Raw genomic sequence first — 15,815 nt, 5'->3', positions numbered from 1 at the left:
CCCTGCCGGAGGATCCCTCAGAGATCATGTCCAGGTTACATCCCAGGCGGGGGTGTTGGTGGTCCGTGCGGCGCGGAGGAGGCTGGCGGCAGGGCTGACATCCCACACTGCTCCGAGATCTGCGGTCCTGCTCCAGGATCTGCGGTCTGGTGCAACGGACCGCAAATCCCGGAGCAGTGTCAGATGTTATCCCTGCCGCCAGCCTCCTTCGCGCTGCACGGGGCACCAACCCCCCCCCCCCCCCCGGGATGTAACCTGGACATGATCTCTGAGGGATCCTCCGGCAGGGGCAGTGATGACGTCGCTGCTCCTGCTGGGGGATCCCTCCGGCGACTGACCGGCTGAAGAGGCTAGAAGAGATGAACACAGTATTAGGTGAGTATAATTTTTATTTCTTTTGTAGCAATGCAGGCTGGCATAATAACTATATGGGGGACATTGCAGGGGGTCATTATAACTATATGGGGGTCATTATAACTATATGGGGAACATTACAGGGGGGCATTATAACTATATGGGGAACATTGCAGGGGGGCATTATAACTATATGGGGGACATTGCAGGGGGCATTATAACTATATGGGGGACATTGCAGGGGGCATTATAACTATATGGGGGACATTGCAGGGGACAATATAACTATATGGGGGACATTGCAGGGGACAATATAATTATATGGGGGACATTGCAGGGGGTCATTATAATTATATGGGGGTCATTATAACTATATGGGGGACATTGCAGGGGGGCAATATAACTATGTGGGGGACATTGCAGGGGGACAATATAACTATATGGGGGACAATGCAGGGATACATTATTAGTATATGGGGTGAGGGGGCTGGTTGAAGGTGTGAAGGGGGAGTTAGGGGAGGCTGGTTGAGGGGCGAGTGAGGGGTTGAGTGTGGGCTGGGTGAGGGGTGGAAAGAGAGGGATGCTTTTACTTTTTTTTTTTTTTTGGGGGGGGGGGGGGGTTGTGGCATTTTGCACTGGGATTTGATTATAGTTTTTTTTTATAGTCCGGCCCTCCGACGGTCTTAGGGACAGTGAACTGGCCCCCTGTGTGAAAAGTTTGGGGACCCCTGTTCTAAACTATGTACAACAGTACATTTTATATAAGTTGATTCTGTGTCCTGATTTTAGCAAACAATAGATTTATTCTTTGGTGGATAGTGGCAAAGATACATAGCCTAGGATGCTCATTCTCTAGGATCACATTGCTTCTTCACCATAAGTTTCCACCTCTGCCTACCTCCCTGCATAGTTGACTGTTTAGAGATCTACATGTATATCACTGAATGCTATAGGGCGTACTGTGTGGAACTGTGCAGTTTAAATAGAGTCCGGAATTTGCTGAGACCTGCTGAGACTAATCAGGGGATATAGCCGGGGAGAGAGCATGGCAGATTTCCTTTAAAGGGGTAGTGCGGCTTTTAAAAATTATTCACTAAATGACACACATTACAAAGTTATACAACCGAAGATGACGTTGTTCGACCCAAGATGGCGGTCGGGGTCGACAGTAATCTGGTGAGTATACTGCACCACACTTCCGGGGGTGGGGGGACACGGGGAAGGGGGGCATTCACTTACATAACACACATTACAAAGTTGTATAACTTTGTAATGTGTGTTATTTAGTGAATAATTTTTAAACGCCGCACTACCCCTTTAAGCTACCTAAGATTCAGCATAGTTGTTTAAATACTCATATGCACATAAAGGAATTTTTTGTCAGCTCATATGATACTCATGCATTCAGTGGGTTAAAATTTTATGAAAATATGCACTTTTAGTTCGTGTAATAAGGACAACTTCATAATATAGAAGATTTATCTCTGTTCTCCTTTAAAACAGCATGAAAATGCTTCACTGAAATCACAGATTACTTCTTATATCAAAGAACTGGAAATAACTAAAGAAAAACTCAACACTCTTGAACAAGCCTGGGAACACATTGGTGCTCTAGGTATGTACTGCAGATACTGAGATTTTTCAGTCATTCTTTACTATTATATTTAGGCTATGTTAACACTTTTTTTTTTTTACAATTCTTTATTTAATTAAAATTATCTTGCATTACAACAAATAGCAAAAACAGTAATTATATTTCCTAATACAAAAACATACTATTACATTCAGGGCTGTGGAGTCTGAGTCGGAACTAGTTTTGGCTGGAGTCGGAGTTGGAGTTGGAAAAAATGTACCGACTCCGACTCCAGCTTTAAAAAAAATCTTAGAACAATTTACAATTGAGTTTTGATATGAATTTTATAAGTTTAATGTATATTATGAGCAACATTCTAATAGGACACTGGCCCTATTAGATAAGGGTGGTCGAGGAAAAGTTGTCGGTCACTATTTGGCAGTTTGTTTCTGAGCTGGAAGAGTCCATTGTGTGGGGGGGAGATCTGTGCTGTTTACTTCCTGGATGCTGGATGATTGTATATGAGCAGCAGTGTAATATGAAGATATCCTGTGTAATATAGAGGAGGAGGAGAAGACATAAGTAGTACAGCAGTAACCTCTGTCCTGTGCTGTTTTTCTTCAGTTTTCTATGACTGCAGGTGTGTGTGTGAGTGTGTGTGCACACGCGCTATGGCTGCAGCAGGCTGTGTGTGTGTGTGTGTGTTATGGCTGCAGGTGTGTGTGTGTGTGTGTGTGTGTGTGTATATGCTATGGCTGCAGCAGACTGTGTGTGTATGTGCACTATGGCGTGCCCCCACGCCCCTCTATATCACTATGTGTGACCCCTCTATATCACTATGGCTGACATCCATATTACAGGTATCTGCCATTGTTAGCTGCTTTATATCTTTCCTCAGTCCCTCAGAAGTCGCCCCAGGATCATGTAGGACAGGGGTCTCAAACTCAATTTACCCGGGGGCCGCTGGAGGTAGAGTCTGGGTGAGGCTGGGCCGCATCTGGGTTTCCACAAGAAAAGCTCTTACGAAAACATTCCAATGTCATCAAAAATACCCCCCCCCCCTCCCATGTAGGCAATCCCATGTAGGAAATCCCATGTAAATTAACCCCCCCACACATGTAGCCAATCCCATGTGAATTACATCCCCTCCCATGTAGGCAATCCCATGTAATATATCCCCCCCTCCCATGTAGGCAATCCCATGTAAATTACACCCCCCGCCATGTAGACAATCCCATGTGAATTGCTACCCCTCTCATGTAGGCAATCCCATGTAAATTTCACCCCCCCTCCCATGTAGGCAATCCCATGTAAGTTACACCCCCCCCCCATAAAGACAATGCGTTGTAATTAACCCCCTCCCCAGTCAAAGTATCCTTGTCCTCCCCTTACCCATGTCTGCATCTTCATGTTAAAAAAATAAAAAAAATATTTACTCACCTAACTGCACCTGCAGCTTCTCCTTTATCCCGCTCTCAGAGCATGAGTGACGTCACTCATGTTCCGGAGCGCTGGGGAGGGAGAACGGCCTCTTGTGACCGAAGGCAGAATGCTGCCTTCGGACACGACAAGAGTGATTGGCAGGATCGGGAGCCAATAGCTCCTGACCTTGTCAATCACGGCCTGGATTTTAACTGCGAGCGCTCACCTGAAGCGCACGCAGTTAAAGTGACAGGCCCGGGACGCCATTTGCAGCACCCGGCAGGCCTGGGTGGCCGCCGGATGCTACAAATGATGAGATTTCAGGGGCCCGGGCCCTCTGATGCAGCGGGCCCCGTAGCGACCGCTACGGCTGCTATGGCGGTAGTTCCGCATCTGCATAGAGCACAGAGAGCACAGTGTCAGTGACACAGGGCCGCACTTACAGTAAAGTTACCATTGAGGTGGGGGCCGCAAACTAGTGTCCCGCGGGCCGCGAGTTTGAGACCCATGATGTAGGACATTAGGGGGAAGCTGCTGAGCCATTGTGATAAATAACTCCCCTGGTATATGACTGGCCATTTATGAAGTCAGGAGTCTGAGTCGGTCCTGATAAAATTCAGGAGTCGGTGTTGGAGCCGGAGCTGCGGTTTACCGACTCCACAGCCCTGATTACATTAACATCTTTACAGAAAAGAGTTACATAGATAATTCATCTTAGCGTTTTCCATTTTTAAATAGAACATTATGATTTTTAACGCACATAAATTAATCAAATTCACACAAGTTTAAATTCAGGAGTGTAGTGGGCATTACTATATTCCTATTAGACAGATATTATATATTCTCTTCTTTATCCTATCTCATTTAAGTCTATATATCTATAGATCTATCTATAGGTCTATATGTTCTCCAAGTGGTCCAAATCTTATGATACCTGGGTTATTATACTAGTAAGTTCCTGTAATCTACTTATTTGAATAATCTTCATCAGCCATTGTTCCTTTGTAGAAATCTTTTCCTTTAGCCAATAAAGAGGAACTAAAAGCTTTGCTGCTACTATTAGTTGTGCTATTAGGCCGGGTTCACACTGAGCAAAACTAGCGGAATTCCGCGGCAGAATTGTCCGCCGCGGAATGCCGTTAGCCTCCCTCTCATAATGGGAGTCTATGGGAGGCACGCGCTGCTGTTCTCACAGCGTCTCTCCGCGCTGAAGAATGAACATGTTCATTCTTCAGCGCGGACAGAGCAGGAGCGCCCGCCTCCCATAGACTCCCATTATGAGAGGGTAGGCTAACGGCATTCGCGGAATTCCGCTAGTTTTGCTCAGTGTGAACCCAGCCTTAGTGTATTTTTCCCCATCAGCATTGTTGTTGTACCTATTCCCAGTATTATCATCTCTGGCGTTATCTTAACTTCTACTTCCAAAATACCATTTAATTTCTTTTCCACCTCTTTCCAAAAGTAGATTATTTTTGGACAAGACCACCATATATGTAGTAATGTACCCGTTTCATACTTGCATCTCCAACACCTATCTGATGGTATTAGACCCATTCTAAACATGTTCTCTGGGGTCTTGTACCAACATGTAATAATTTATAATGATTTTCTTTCATTCTTAAACATCTAGAAAAACTATGTGTATTTTGTAAAATCTGTTGCCACTCAGTATCTGAGAACTTCTTTTTCAATTCCATCTCCCATGAGAGTAAAGGCTATGTTAACACTTAATGGTCAGCATATGCATTGGAAAAGCTTGTGTACATTAAATGCATTCAAAAGCCTCCGGTCCCCTCACTGAGACCAAAAAGTGTCCTTTAGCCTGTGTTGGACTGGTGCAGTATACAAAAGTGTCCTTTTATTTTTTTCTGCATGGAAAGGCACAGTTGACCTTGCCAGATCGGCAGCAATAACCAATGTGCAAATGTATTGATTTAATTTCTGCTTATTTAGTTACTTAAAGTGTCACTGTGTTGCGGGTTTATTAGCCGAAAAATGAATTTTTATCAGGAAAAAGCAGTTTGAAGCTCTCCCCACTGTCTTCATGGTTTTCCTATGGAGAGAGAAAGTAAAGGCAGCAAAACAGGACAACAAAGAGTTAATTTACATTCACATTGTGGGCTCTCTCCTCTGACAGTCACCAAGGACTTCTCTGACCTCTAATTAGGGCTCTGAATAGCTCCCCTGCTGTGCAATGCTTTGTTCTCGGCTCTCAGCTGCCTGCTAATCTTGTTCCTTCCCCCTCCCCCCTCCCCTCTTCATAGACCAGACAGATCTGACTGATGAAAAAACAGTCTAGATTTCCTGATTCTGAGGAGTGGATGACAGAAAGGAGAGGAAGGGGGGACCTGGGAAAAGGCTTTGTACATGCAGATAATGGCATATTTGGCTAATAAACCCAATTACAAAGTTTCTTAAAATCTCCTGGACTATTGATTTCTGCAAAAAAAAAAAAAAAATTTAACGACAGTGACTCTTTAAAGAATAGTAGATGCTTGGAACATACTTCTAGCAGATGAGGTAAATTTACAGTAAGTGAATGTAAACATACCTTAATTAAACTTATATCTATCCTAAGATAATAAGAAAGGAAATAATGTAAGGCCGGGCTAGATGGACCCTTGATCCTTTTCTGATGACAGGCTTCTGTTTCGTGTGACTTGTATACAACAGTATTTGGTTAGAGCACTATAATAAAGGGTACTTATTTTTCAACCCAATTTCTTTACAAAGTTTGAATGGAAAATGAAAATATTAATAAAATATATCTCCATGTCTCCTCCCTTAAAGGGTTTGATCAGGGATAATGATATCCACCCGCCTCAATCTCCTGTACCTGCCATTCAGACAGCTCCCATTTCTTCCTGGCTTCTGTGACCTGTTGTTCCTGTAGGAACTGCCCTTCTGTTCTTGCAAGGATGACACCTCACTAGAACCAGAAAGTAGTGGGGACCTGAAGCCATTGGAATAGCAGCTGTGGGAGGCTTGAGGTAGGTGTGTATCACTTCTATTTATTTTTACACCAACCAGAGCTAAAAAATGTATTAAACAAATTATACCTGGGCAACCCCTTTAATTGTATGATTCTTTCCTCATAATAGGGTATGTTCGCGCTATGGATTCGGCACGGAGATTCCACCGGGAACCTCCGTCCGCTGACTTAACCCCAATCCTGTTTCTCTACAGATTTTTATTTTATTTAGTTTTTTTTTTTTTTTTTTACAGGAACCGAAAATCTTGCAGATTAGCAAATAGTGTGGATACCTTTTAGTTCTTTTTACTGTTTCTAGGATTAAGAGACTTTTACCTTTTTCCATTTCCCTGTTATTTATTTGAGTTTCCCTAATAATTACATTCATAAAACAAAGGAAAGAGGTCGTAAAAGTTGTTTGTTATGTTTCTTTTTTTCTACTCTAGGAGGTAATTCTGCAATGGATAAAGCCACAAAAGCCATAACAAATAATGAAATAGTTTCCATTTCGAAAAAGATAACAATGCTGGAAATGAAGGAATTAAATGAAAGGCAAAGAGCTGAGCATTCCTCTAAAATGTATGAACATTTACGAATCACATTGAAACAGGTGGAAGAGCGCAATTTTGAACTTGAGTCCAAGTTTGCTGAGGCAAGTTTAAAATATATATTGCTTTCATTTTCTGTATGTCAACGTCTAAAGTATCCAAAAATAGAAAAATACTATAGCACTCCTCTTCATAGACTTGCCAGTCTTAACAAATAAGTAAAAAATATATATCAATATGGGATGCAATAGTTACCAACACTAGTGTCCAAATAGGGCAAAAACAGTCTTAAGTCCAGCAAAGGTAACAGCATCTCACGAGGCTCATATAGATGAAAAAATAAGGTTGTTTATTCCAGCATGGCACTCATACTGCAGTATGAGTGCCATGCTGGAATAAACAACCTTATTTTTTCATCTATATCCACCTCGTGAGATGCTGTTACCTTTGCTGGACTTGAGAACGTCAAGGGCAATGCACCATTGAGCGCTTTCACTAGCAGCCGGCAGTGTTGTCGTTTGGCTGGTCTCCCTGAGTTCAGCAATCTGTTTCCCTTATGGCTCTACTAGGCATTGCTCCCACCTAGCCAGAATCCTTCTCCACATTGATGAGGGGCAACACCCCGAAACAGCTGTCTGTGGATGGTTACCTAGCCTTGGTTTATCCCTTGTCATTACATTGACTTATAGGGCCACTTAATATGGTGGTTTTGGTGGTTTCCTAACAGGAGCTGCCCCTTGGCTGGGTCCTTCCCTGAGGGATATCTGGCTAGTCCTGTGATTTGAGACTCTTCAATGAGGCTCCACGGGCTTCTGTTTTGCATATTCATGTTTCCCAGGGGGCAATGCACCTAGGACTTCACTGCATTGAGCGCTTTAACTAGCAGCCGGCAGTGTTGTCGTTTGGCTGGTCTCCCTGAGTTCAGCAATCTGTTTCCCTTATGGCTCTTCTAGGCATTGCTCCCACCTAGCCAGAATCCTGCTCCACACTGATGAGGGGCAACACCCCAAAACAGCTGTCTGTGGATAGTTACCTAGCCTTGGTTTATCCCTTGTCATTACATTGACTTATAGGGCCACTTAATATGGTGGTTTTGGTGGTTTCCTAACAGGAGCTGCCCCTTGGCTGGGTCCTTCCCGGAGGGATATCTGGCTAGTCCTGTGTTTTGAGACTCTTCAATGAGGCTCCACGGGCTTCTGTTTTGCATAAAGTATATGACAGCAAACCTTTTTGACAAATAGTCAACATATACATGCGACATATGACCACATAACGGCATGAGTGGCCCCTTTTAACAAGCCTTTGCATCGTTTTTACTAGGTGACGTAAGACAGATAGATTTATCTGACAGTTTTTTTAAGCCAAAACCAGGAACAGACTATAAATAGGGAACATGTCGTCATAAAGGAAAGACTGATATTTCTCCTCTGTTCAAATATGTCCGATAAATCTCTCTGTGTAAAGGCACCATTACTGTTTCTTATTTAACCTCTTCATGACCAAAGGTAATTGATGAATGGATCTCCAGGTCACACTGAAGCAGTGTTCCCCTTCTCTCCTTCTAAAATCCTTAACGCAATCTGTAGTTTTTATTGGTACCATATTGGTAAATGGAAATTTTTATTTTAATATTTTTTTTTTCTGATAATAAAAAATAGCAATCCTGATGGTTTTTCTTCTCTTTTTAAAATTTTCTTGGGGGAGGGTCTTTATTTTTCTTTTCTTTATTTATTTATTTATCTTTAATATTTTATAAAGCTTAATGAATTTTTTAAAACTTTTTAAATCCTCCTAAGGGTACCTTCACATGTACTGACTAGCAGTGGAAATCTCACTGCGAGTTTTGCAGCAAGATCCGCTACGAGTCAAGGTCCTGACAGGCCCCTGTCAATACATACTTGCAGCAATCTTTCAGACCGCTGTGAGTATGTAATGCAGCCGGCCCCTTAACCCCCACTGTCTGTATATACATTACCTCTCTCCTTGCTGCACGGGGTCCCGGCGTCCTGCTCCCCCGCCCAGCCAATCAGTGTGTTGCCCAGCCGCAGCCACTGATTGGCTGGGCGGGAGAGCAGCGGTCTGAAAGAAACGTCAGTTGAAATGTATATATACGCAATGGGTTATCAATAAAATATGATAACACATAGATAAACAGATATACTGGAAGTCACTGACTGTCGGTGCTCACCTGTTGCCTTATAGGTCTCGGTCTGAAGATTTGGCCTGGTCTTATGGTGTTTGGATATCAAATATTTCCACTTAATATTGTGAAATTGGTTATATGTTTTCTTTTTTTTTTCTTTTTCTTAGCTTACTAAAATCAACTTTGAAGCACAAAAGGTAGAACAAACGCTAAGAGATGAACTTGCAAACAGTGTAAGTAAAGAAGTGTCTGATGCAGATCGGAAAAGAATTATGGAACTAGAAAAAAGTGAAGCAGAACTCACTGTAGAGGTCTCAAAGTAAGTGGGAGTTTTTAGCTGTGGCAAGATAAGTAAGTCCTTATGGTGACTATATTTAGAGTTAGTGTTGTTTTTTAATTTTACTTTGTGCTTTCTGGTTTGTTTTGTGTGCAAGCTTGGGATGACATGTTATTGTCCAAAGCTATTATTAAAATAATGCAATACAGGAAGACTTTGAGATCGTGCCATTTGGTTTGTTGTATATTAGTTTCAGCATTAGGCTATGTTCACACTACGTATATTTGAGGCTGTATTTGGTCCTCAAGTCAGATCCTCATAGCAACCAAAACCAGGAGTGGATTGAAAACACAGAAAGGATCTGTTCACATAATGTTGTAATTGAGTGGAAGGCCGCCATTTAATGGCAAATATTTGCTGTTATTTTAAAACAACGGCTGTTATATTGAAATAATGGCCGTTATTTACCGTTATATGACGGCCATCCACTCAGTTTCAACATTGTGTGAACATAGCTTTTCTGTGTTTTCAATCTACTCCTGGTTTTGGTTGCTATGAGGCCTGAAATATACAGCCTCAAATATACATAGTGTGAACCCAGCCTTACAGAGGCAGATTATAGGCTGCAGTAAATAGCATCTTATCCAACAAATGAGAAAGTAGACAGGGCACTCACCATTCAATAAAGAAAGGTCACATTGAATTGTGAATACCCTGTCTATTTTCTTATACCTTTGAAATAGCATCTTATGTTACATGTAATAGGGCACCACTGTCAAAGGAGCATGGAGGGTGCAGATCTCCCAACATGATACCAAATCCCAAGCAGAGAAGCTGCACTCCAGACTTAAGCCCCTATTCCATGGGTCTCTCAGCGCTCGTTTGCTCCTCGTTTCCCGCTCGCTGCCGCCGCTATCCATTGCGGCAGCAGCGAGCGAGTGAGTGCGGGAGGGGGCGGCGGGGAGCTGCGGGGGGGCTGCCCGGGTGATCGCTAGATCGTCCGGGCAGCCCATAGGATATAGCAGCATCTGCTGCCGACGCTCCTATTCAATGGAGCGATGTCGATGTCGGCCGACGCTCCTATTCAATGGAGCGATGAACGATGTCGGCTGATCGTTGCACTCTATTCCACGGGACGATTATCGTCCGTAGCGGCCGAATACGGACGATGGTCGTTCCGTGAAATAGGGCCTTTACAGCAGTATTTCTATACAAATTCAGTGGTTACCCTGCAACTTATCAGCTCTCCAGCTACTTGTAAATTGTTTAGTTAAAGAGGTTTCCAGCCAAGATAGACTCATGAGCTATGCACAGATTAGCTCATCAGTCATTGATCAGCATGATGTCGACTCTGCACAAACCGCAAGAAGCTGTTTGGTGCCCACACAGTGAACGGGGCAGGAAGCAGTTTGTTTTCATTTACTGTGTAGTGGTGGCGACCTGTAACTTCAGCTTTACACTTGTTCACTTTAACAGGAGCTAAGCTGCAGTTACAGGTCACCATTGCTCAACAGTGAACGTAGACAAACCCAGTTTACTTTGTAGTGTAGGTGCTACAGTATAGCTTAACAGTCTATTTTGCCTGGAGAACCCCTTTATGAAGCTGAAATGTTGCTAACACTGGGTCAATAAAGCTTTATGGAATTACCGCTGAAAGTCTGGCATGCTGTTTCTTTGCTTGGGATTTAGCACCTTATGCCGATGCAGGAAACTTCAGGATAATCCTTTATGTTATAGAGCAGACAAAGGGCTACTATTGCTCTGTAAAATTGAGCACAACCATCCAACCATCTACCATATATGACACTTGCTTTTAGTTTTCCATTTGTTATGTTTAAGTATAGTTTACAACTGTTGCAGTATACTAACAAAACAAGATAACTTTCATAGTAGGGCATACCATCATTTTGTGACCTGTTTTTTGCTGCTTCTTGGTAGGGGATACCTATTTCTTTTTATAATGATAATTGTATTAAATTCAACAGCAAAGCATATTAAAATAGCTTCACGGTATTTTATTATCATTCCAGATACTGTCTCTGTACCTAATATATATTTATATAATTGGACTTATTTTCATTACATTAGATTACGCAGTCTTTCGGATATAGCCAAAGCTCAAGTTTCAACGTTAGTTTGTAGACAGCAGTCTAGAGAAAAAGAAGTTGAGTCCCTCCGGAGGCAAGTTTTAGATTTTCAGGTATGTACAATAAAGATTTAGGACTGTTTCCAAAATGGTTTGATATACTGTGTTTCTCCAAAAATGACAGGGTCTTATTTTATTTTATTTTTCTCTGAAAAAAGAGCTAGGGCTTATTTTTGGGGTAGGTCTTATTTTCAGAGAAAGACAGTAAGCCCTCCACTGTAGCCCCACTCTATATAGGAGTTAGCTGCCATATTGTATGCCCCACTGTTGTTAGACTCCAATACTGTATGTTCCTCTGTAGTTAGACCCCTATACTGTACACCCCCTCCCCCTTTGCAGGTAGTCTCCATACTTTATACCTCCCTCCCCTGTAGTTGACCCACATACCCCCTGTCCCCCCCTATTCAATGTCCCCTACTGTGCATCTTATTACCACTCCTGTCTCCCCTGCAACCTGTGTTGAGCAAGTAGGGGTGGAGCATAACAAGTCTGGCACTGATTTGCTGATGCTTACCCACCCAGTGTTAGGGATTTGGTCAGCTGAATGTAACTAGGGCTTACTTTTGGAGTAGGACTTATATATTCAGCGTCATCAGATACTCAGCCGCGATTGGCTGAGCACAGTTATGCTCAGCCAATCGCGGCTGAGCAGCCGATGACGCGGCAGAGGGCGGCCGGCTCTCAGGACGGTCGGAGGGATTCGGCCGGGCCGTCCGAAGACGACATTGCAGACTGTAGTTCGGAGACGACTCTGCACGTGACAGGTATGTATAGCGCACCACACTTCCGGGTACACGGGTGGGGGGGGGTGGGACACGGGGAAGGGGGCCATTCACAGACATAACATACATTACAAAGTTGTATAACTTTGTAATGTGTGTTATTCTGTCAATAATTCTTTACTGCCGCACTTTTCAGAAAAACATGCTAGTTTACTTCATTTTAATATGACTAGGCATATGGGCATCTGGACGTGGATTGATTTTGAGCCAATCTGCTTTATAGTAAACCTTTCACATTGAAAATGCAGCCCAGTCTGTAGGCGGCAGGTTATAAGGCATGAGGAATAAAGATGACTGGTATAAAGTTTTGAGAGAAAAGTCCCAGGATAACTTGTAATTTATTGATGTAAATATCTGCCTATTCGGGGTAAAGTAGCCATGTGGGTGGTCCTACTGTGAGATTGACTCCTATCTGTGTAAGGGTGTGTGTGCAGAGCTGTGTCATTCTCTCAGCAGGACTGCCCACATGGGTATTCTGGGCTAAGCATGGGCAGACCTACTAATTCATTGACTGTTTTTAACATGCACTCTTATACACACAGATATCTGTAAATCTCCCAGTCCCAACTCAACCACCCATGTGTCTACTTGGTTCAGAATGAGCAGAGATTTACAACAACAAATGACAAGTTAATATAGAACTATATAGCTCCCTATGTACCTCACAGAGGTAAAATCTAAATCCTCTCCTCCAAGCTGTGCTGCCGTGTTCTGTGGTTAGTCTGTCCATAAAATGGCCAGCGTGGAGGAGCATGTGACCACGCCCTGCCCCCCCATTGTCCACCACTGAGTCTGTATATGCCTAAGGATGTCAGTGGGTGCAGGGCATGCCATCCATGCTCAGCCTCTAATTAATATACAAACTAGGACGGTATAGCTTGGAGCAGGAAGGCCTGATATTATTGGTCTCCAAACTGCGGCCCTCCAGCTGTTGCAAAACCACAATTCCATGTCCAGGCATGATGGGAAATGTAGTAATGCCGCAGTTGGAATGGCAGCAACTTTAAGCAGAGCCTGCCCAGCGGAATCCAGTTGAAGTCTCTGTAGAAATTCCATAGTGTGCGCGTACCCTTAAGTGTCAAAGAGGTGAGCCATGCCTCTTTGATGTTTTTAATGCAGAATAAAAAATAAAAAAAAATTATCATAAGAAATAAAAGCAAAACAAGATGGGAGTGGTGCAGCTTAACAGTACAAAGCTAGGGATCGGAATTAACTAAAATATCAGCCCTACCTTCAAGGGCAAAGATGCAATATAAGAAATATATTTATCCTCAACATCCCAATAGCGCAGTATAGAATGCACTTGTTCCCAACTGGAGGACAGGTATTGCAGACATAACTAGTGTATGAGTAACTAGTCTGAAAGTTTCTAATTACAACAATGAAACAATTTATTACTAAAATAAAATAACACAAAATAAGAAGCAAGAAGAGTTAGCAAGCTGTCACTGGGGCCTAGCAGTAAAACAGTGTGAATCTGTAATCAATGTAAGAATACATATAAAATTCAAAAAATGGGTAAAAGGTGGACCAACAGGCACTGTCCCATCAGACAACTGTACAGGATTACAACATCAATATATATATATAGATATATATATATATATATATATATATATATATATATATATATATATATATATGTGTGTGTGTGTAAAAGTAGCAATGTCATGGGCATCTATAAGGAAATGTGACACTGTTTGCAGTTTGGTATTGCTTTTACAGGTGACAGATATGTTTGAGCATATGTGTACTACGCTATGTAATACATATTAGCAGATTAGTGCTCCAAATTCCTTTTAGGGTCCACATCCTCTGCATATTTATTGCACATGCATGTATATTCCTTCCACCTTTTTGGTCTCTGAAGACAAGTACAGTTTGTACTTTTTTTTTTTTTTTTTTAAGCAGCCCTAATATATATTTTGTACCAAGTTAAATGTTCTGTGACTGACAGATTCCCCATAATTGCACACTATCCAGGATTTTCTGCTCGGCTTGAAGCTTACTTGAAGTACAGGTGCATTATAAGTTTTGTCTGTGTATCTGTTTTATAGAGGCCGTGTATAATATCCTGAAAATTGTTTGCATCACAACCAGAATGTCTGCTCTGTTATGCTTCATTTCATCCAGTTAATACTGCTTGTGTTTGATTTTTAGGATCAGACTGATGAAAAAGCATTGATCGCTAAATTACACCAGCAGATTGTAGCTCTTCAGATCAGTGAATCAACAGCCGTTGCAAAGTTAGAAGCCACCGCATCCAAACTGCAGAAAATAGAGGCCTACAGCTTACGCTTAGAACAGAAGCTTGATGACAAAGAGCAGGCATTGTATTATGCCCGTCTTGAAGGCAGGAACCGGGCTAAACACCTCCGCCATAACATTCAGACCTTAAGGCGACAGTTCAATGGGGCTCTTCCATTAGCCCAGCAGGAAAAGTTTTCAAAGACCTTGATGGACCTTCAGAATGACAAGTTAAAGATAGTTCAAGAAATGCAACTAGCTCAACAAAAGCGCAGAGATACAGAGACTCATGCCCTTGAACTAGAACTGAAGCTGAAGGGTTTAGAGGAACTCATGAGTACTCTTAAAGATTCCAGGGGCGCGCTAAAGGTTGGTTATATTGGTACACTTTAAGGATATTACGTAGAAAAGCATTATAGCCCTTATTTGTATATTCATGGTCAGAGACATTAAACATTAAAATGCCATAGATATATATTCATGCACAAGAATGTTGTTGATAATGCATTAGCGCATTTTTTTGCTACCATGTATGCTGTATGTTAAGGCTTTCTTAAACGGTCTAATGTGCAGCTGTATGCATCTTCAAACAAGCGCCGATCAGTGAGATTGGTGCTTGCTTCTGTGCCTTTTCACAGCTCGATTAATCGGGTGGCCGTGCAGGTAATCAAATCAGCTGACTAGCTCTCTTGTTGGCTGATAGCTGGGTGATTATTGGGTAAATGAGTCTTCCTAGGAACACTCCTTAATGATAATTGACCAATGTAAAAGGCCTTTTATTTCTATATTTATTCGGTCCAAGATACTGTCAAGGAGGTGGACCTGTGCTGCATTGTATTCTTGACCTGCTCCAGCATTGTTTTATTACGCACACCCCTCTGAGCTAGATTGACAAGCAAGGCTCAGCCTACGTCACCAGCCCTGCTCTATTCCCATGCCCTTTGCGATAGTGATGCAGACACAGTAGACTGTTAAAGGGGTACTCCGGTGAAAATCTTTTTCTTTCAAATCAACTGGTTTCAAAAAGTTTTATATAGATTTGCAGTTTACTTCTATTTTTTGAGATTCTTGACATTTTTTAATAGAAGCAAATTACAAATCTATATAACTTTCTGAAACCAGTTGATTTGAAAGAAAAAGATTTTCGCTGTAGTACCCCTTTAAAGCTGTGTCCCGCCTTCTTGCCTTCACTGTGCCTATGCCAACTGAGAAACAGGAGCTGCAGTGTGTCAGCACTATCAATCTGCTGACACAAGGAAAAAAAGTGCAGGCCACAACGTCAACAGTTTATGGGGAATCGGGGTCAGATAGCTAATTAATATACATAAGTTACAAGTTACATAACTTTGTAA

The 15,815-nt window shown here is 42.3% G+C and overlaps 1 protein-coding gene across 3 annotated transcripts in view; it reads left to right on the top strand.

Annotated features, from left to right (window-relative positions):
• The window catches only part of CEP290 (centrosomal protein 290), a 175,895-nt gene that overhangs the window by 76,424 nt on the left and 83,656 nt on the right, over window positions 1-15,815 (top strand). For all 3 annotated transcript variants that reach the window (XM_069974121.1, XM_069974113.1, XM_069974129.1), the window contains exons 26-30: window positions 1,858-1,969; window positions 6,767-6,972; window positions 9,179-9,330; window positions 11,377-11,488; window positions 14,377-14,832. In XM_069974121.1, the coding sequence (XP_069830222.1) occupies window positions 1,858-1,969; window positions 6,767-6,972; window positions 9,179-9,330; window positions 11,377-11,488; window positions 14,377-14,832 (1,038 nt within the window). The remainder of the gene's footprint in view (window positions 1-1,857; window positions 1,970-6,766; window positions 6,973-9,178; window positions 9,331-11,376; window positions 11,489-14,376; window positions 14,833-15,815) is intronic.

Source organism: Dendropsophus ebraccatus, chromosome 1 (genome assembly GCF_027789765.1).
Source record: "Dendropsophus ebraccatus isolate aDenEbr1 chromosome 1, aDenEbr1.pat, whole genome shotgun sequence".
In the NCBI taxonomy this organism is placed as follows: Eukaryota; Metazoa; Chordata; class Amphibia; order Anura; family Hylidae; genus Dendropsophus; species Dendropsophus ebraccatus.
This window is presented reverse-complemented; position numbering and strand designations above follow the sequence as displayed.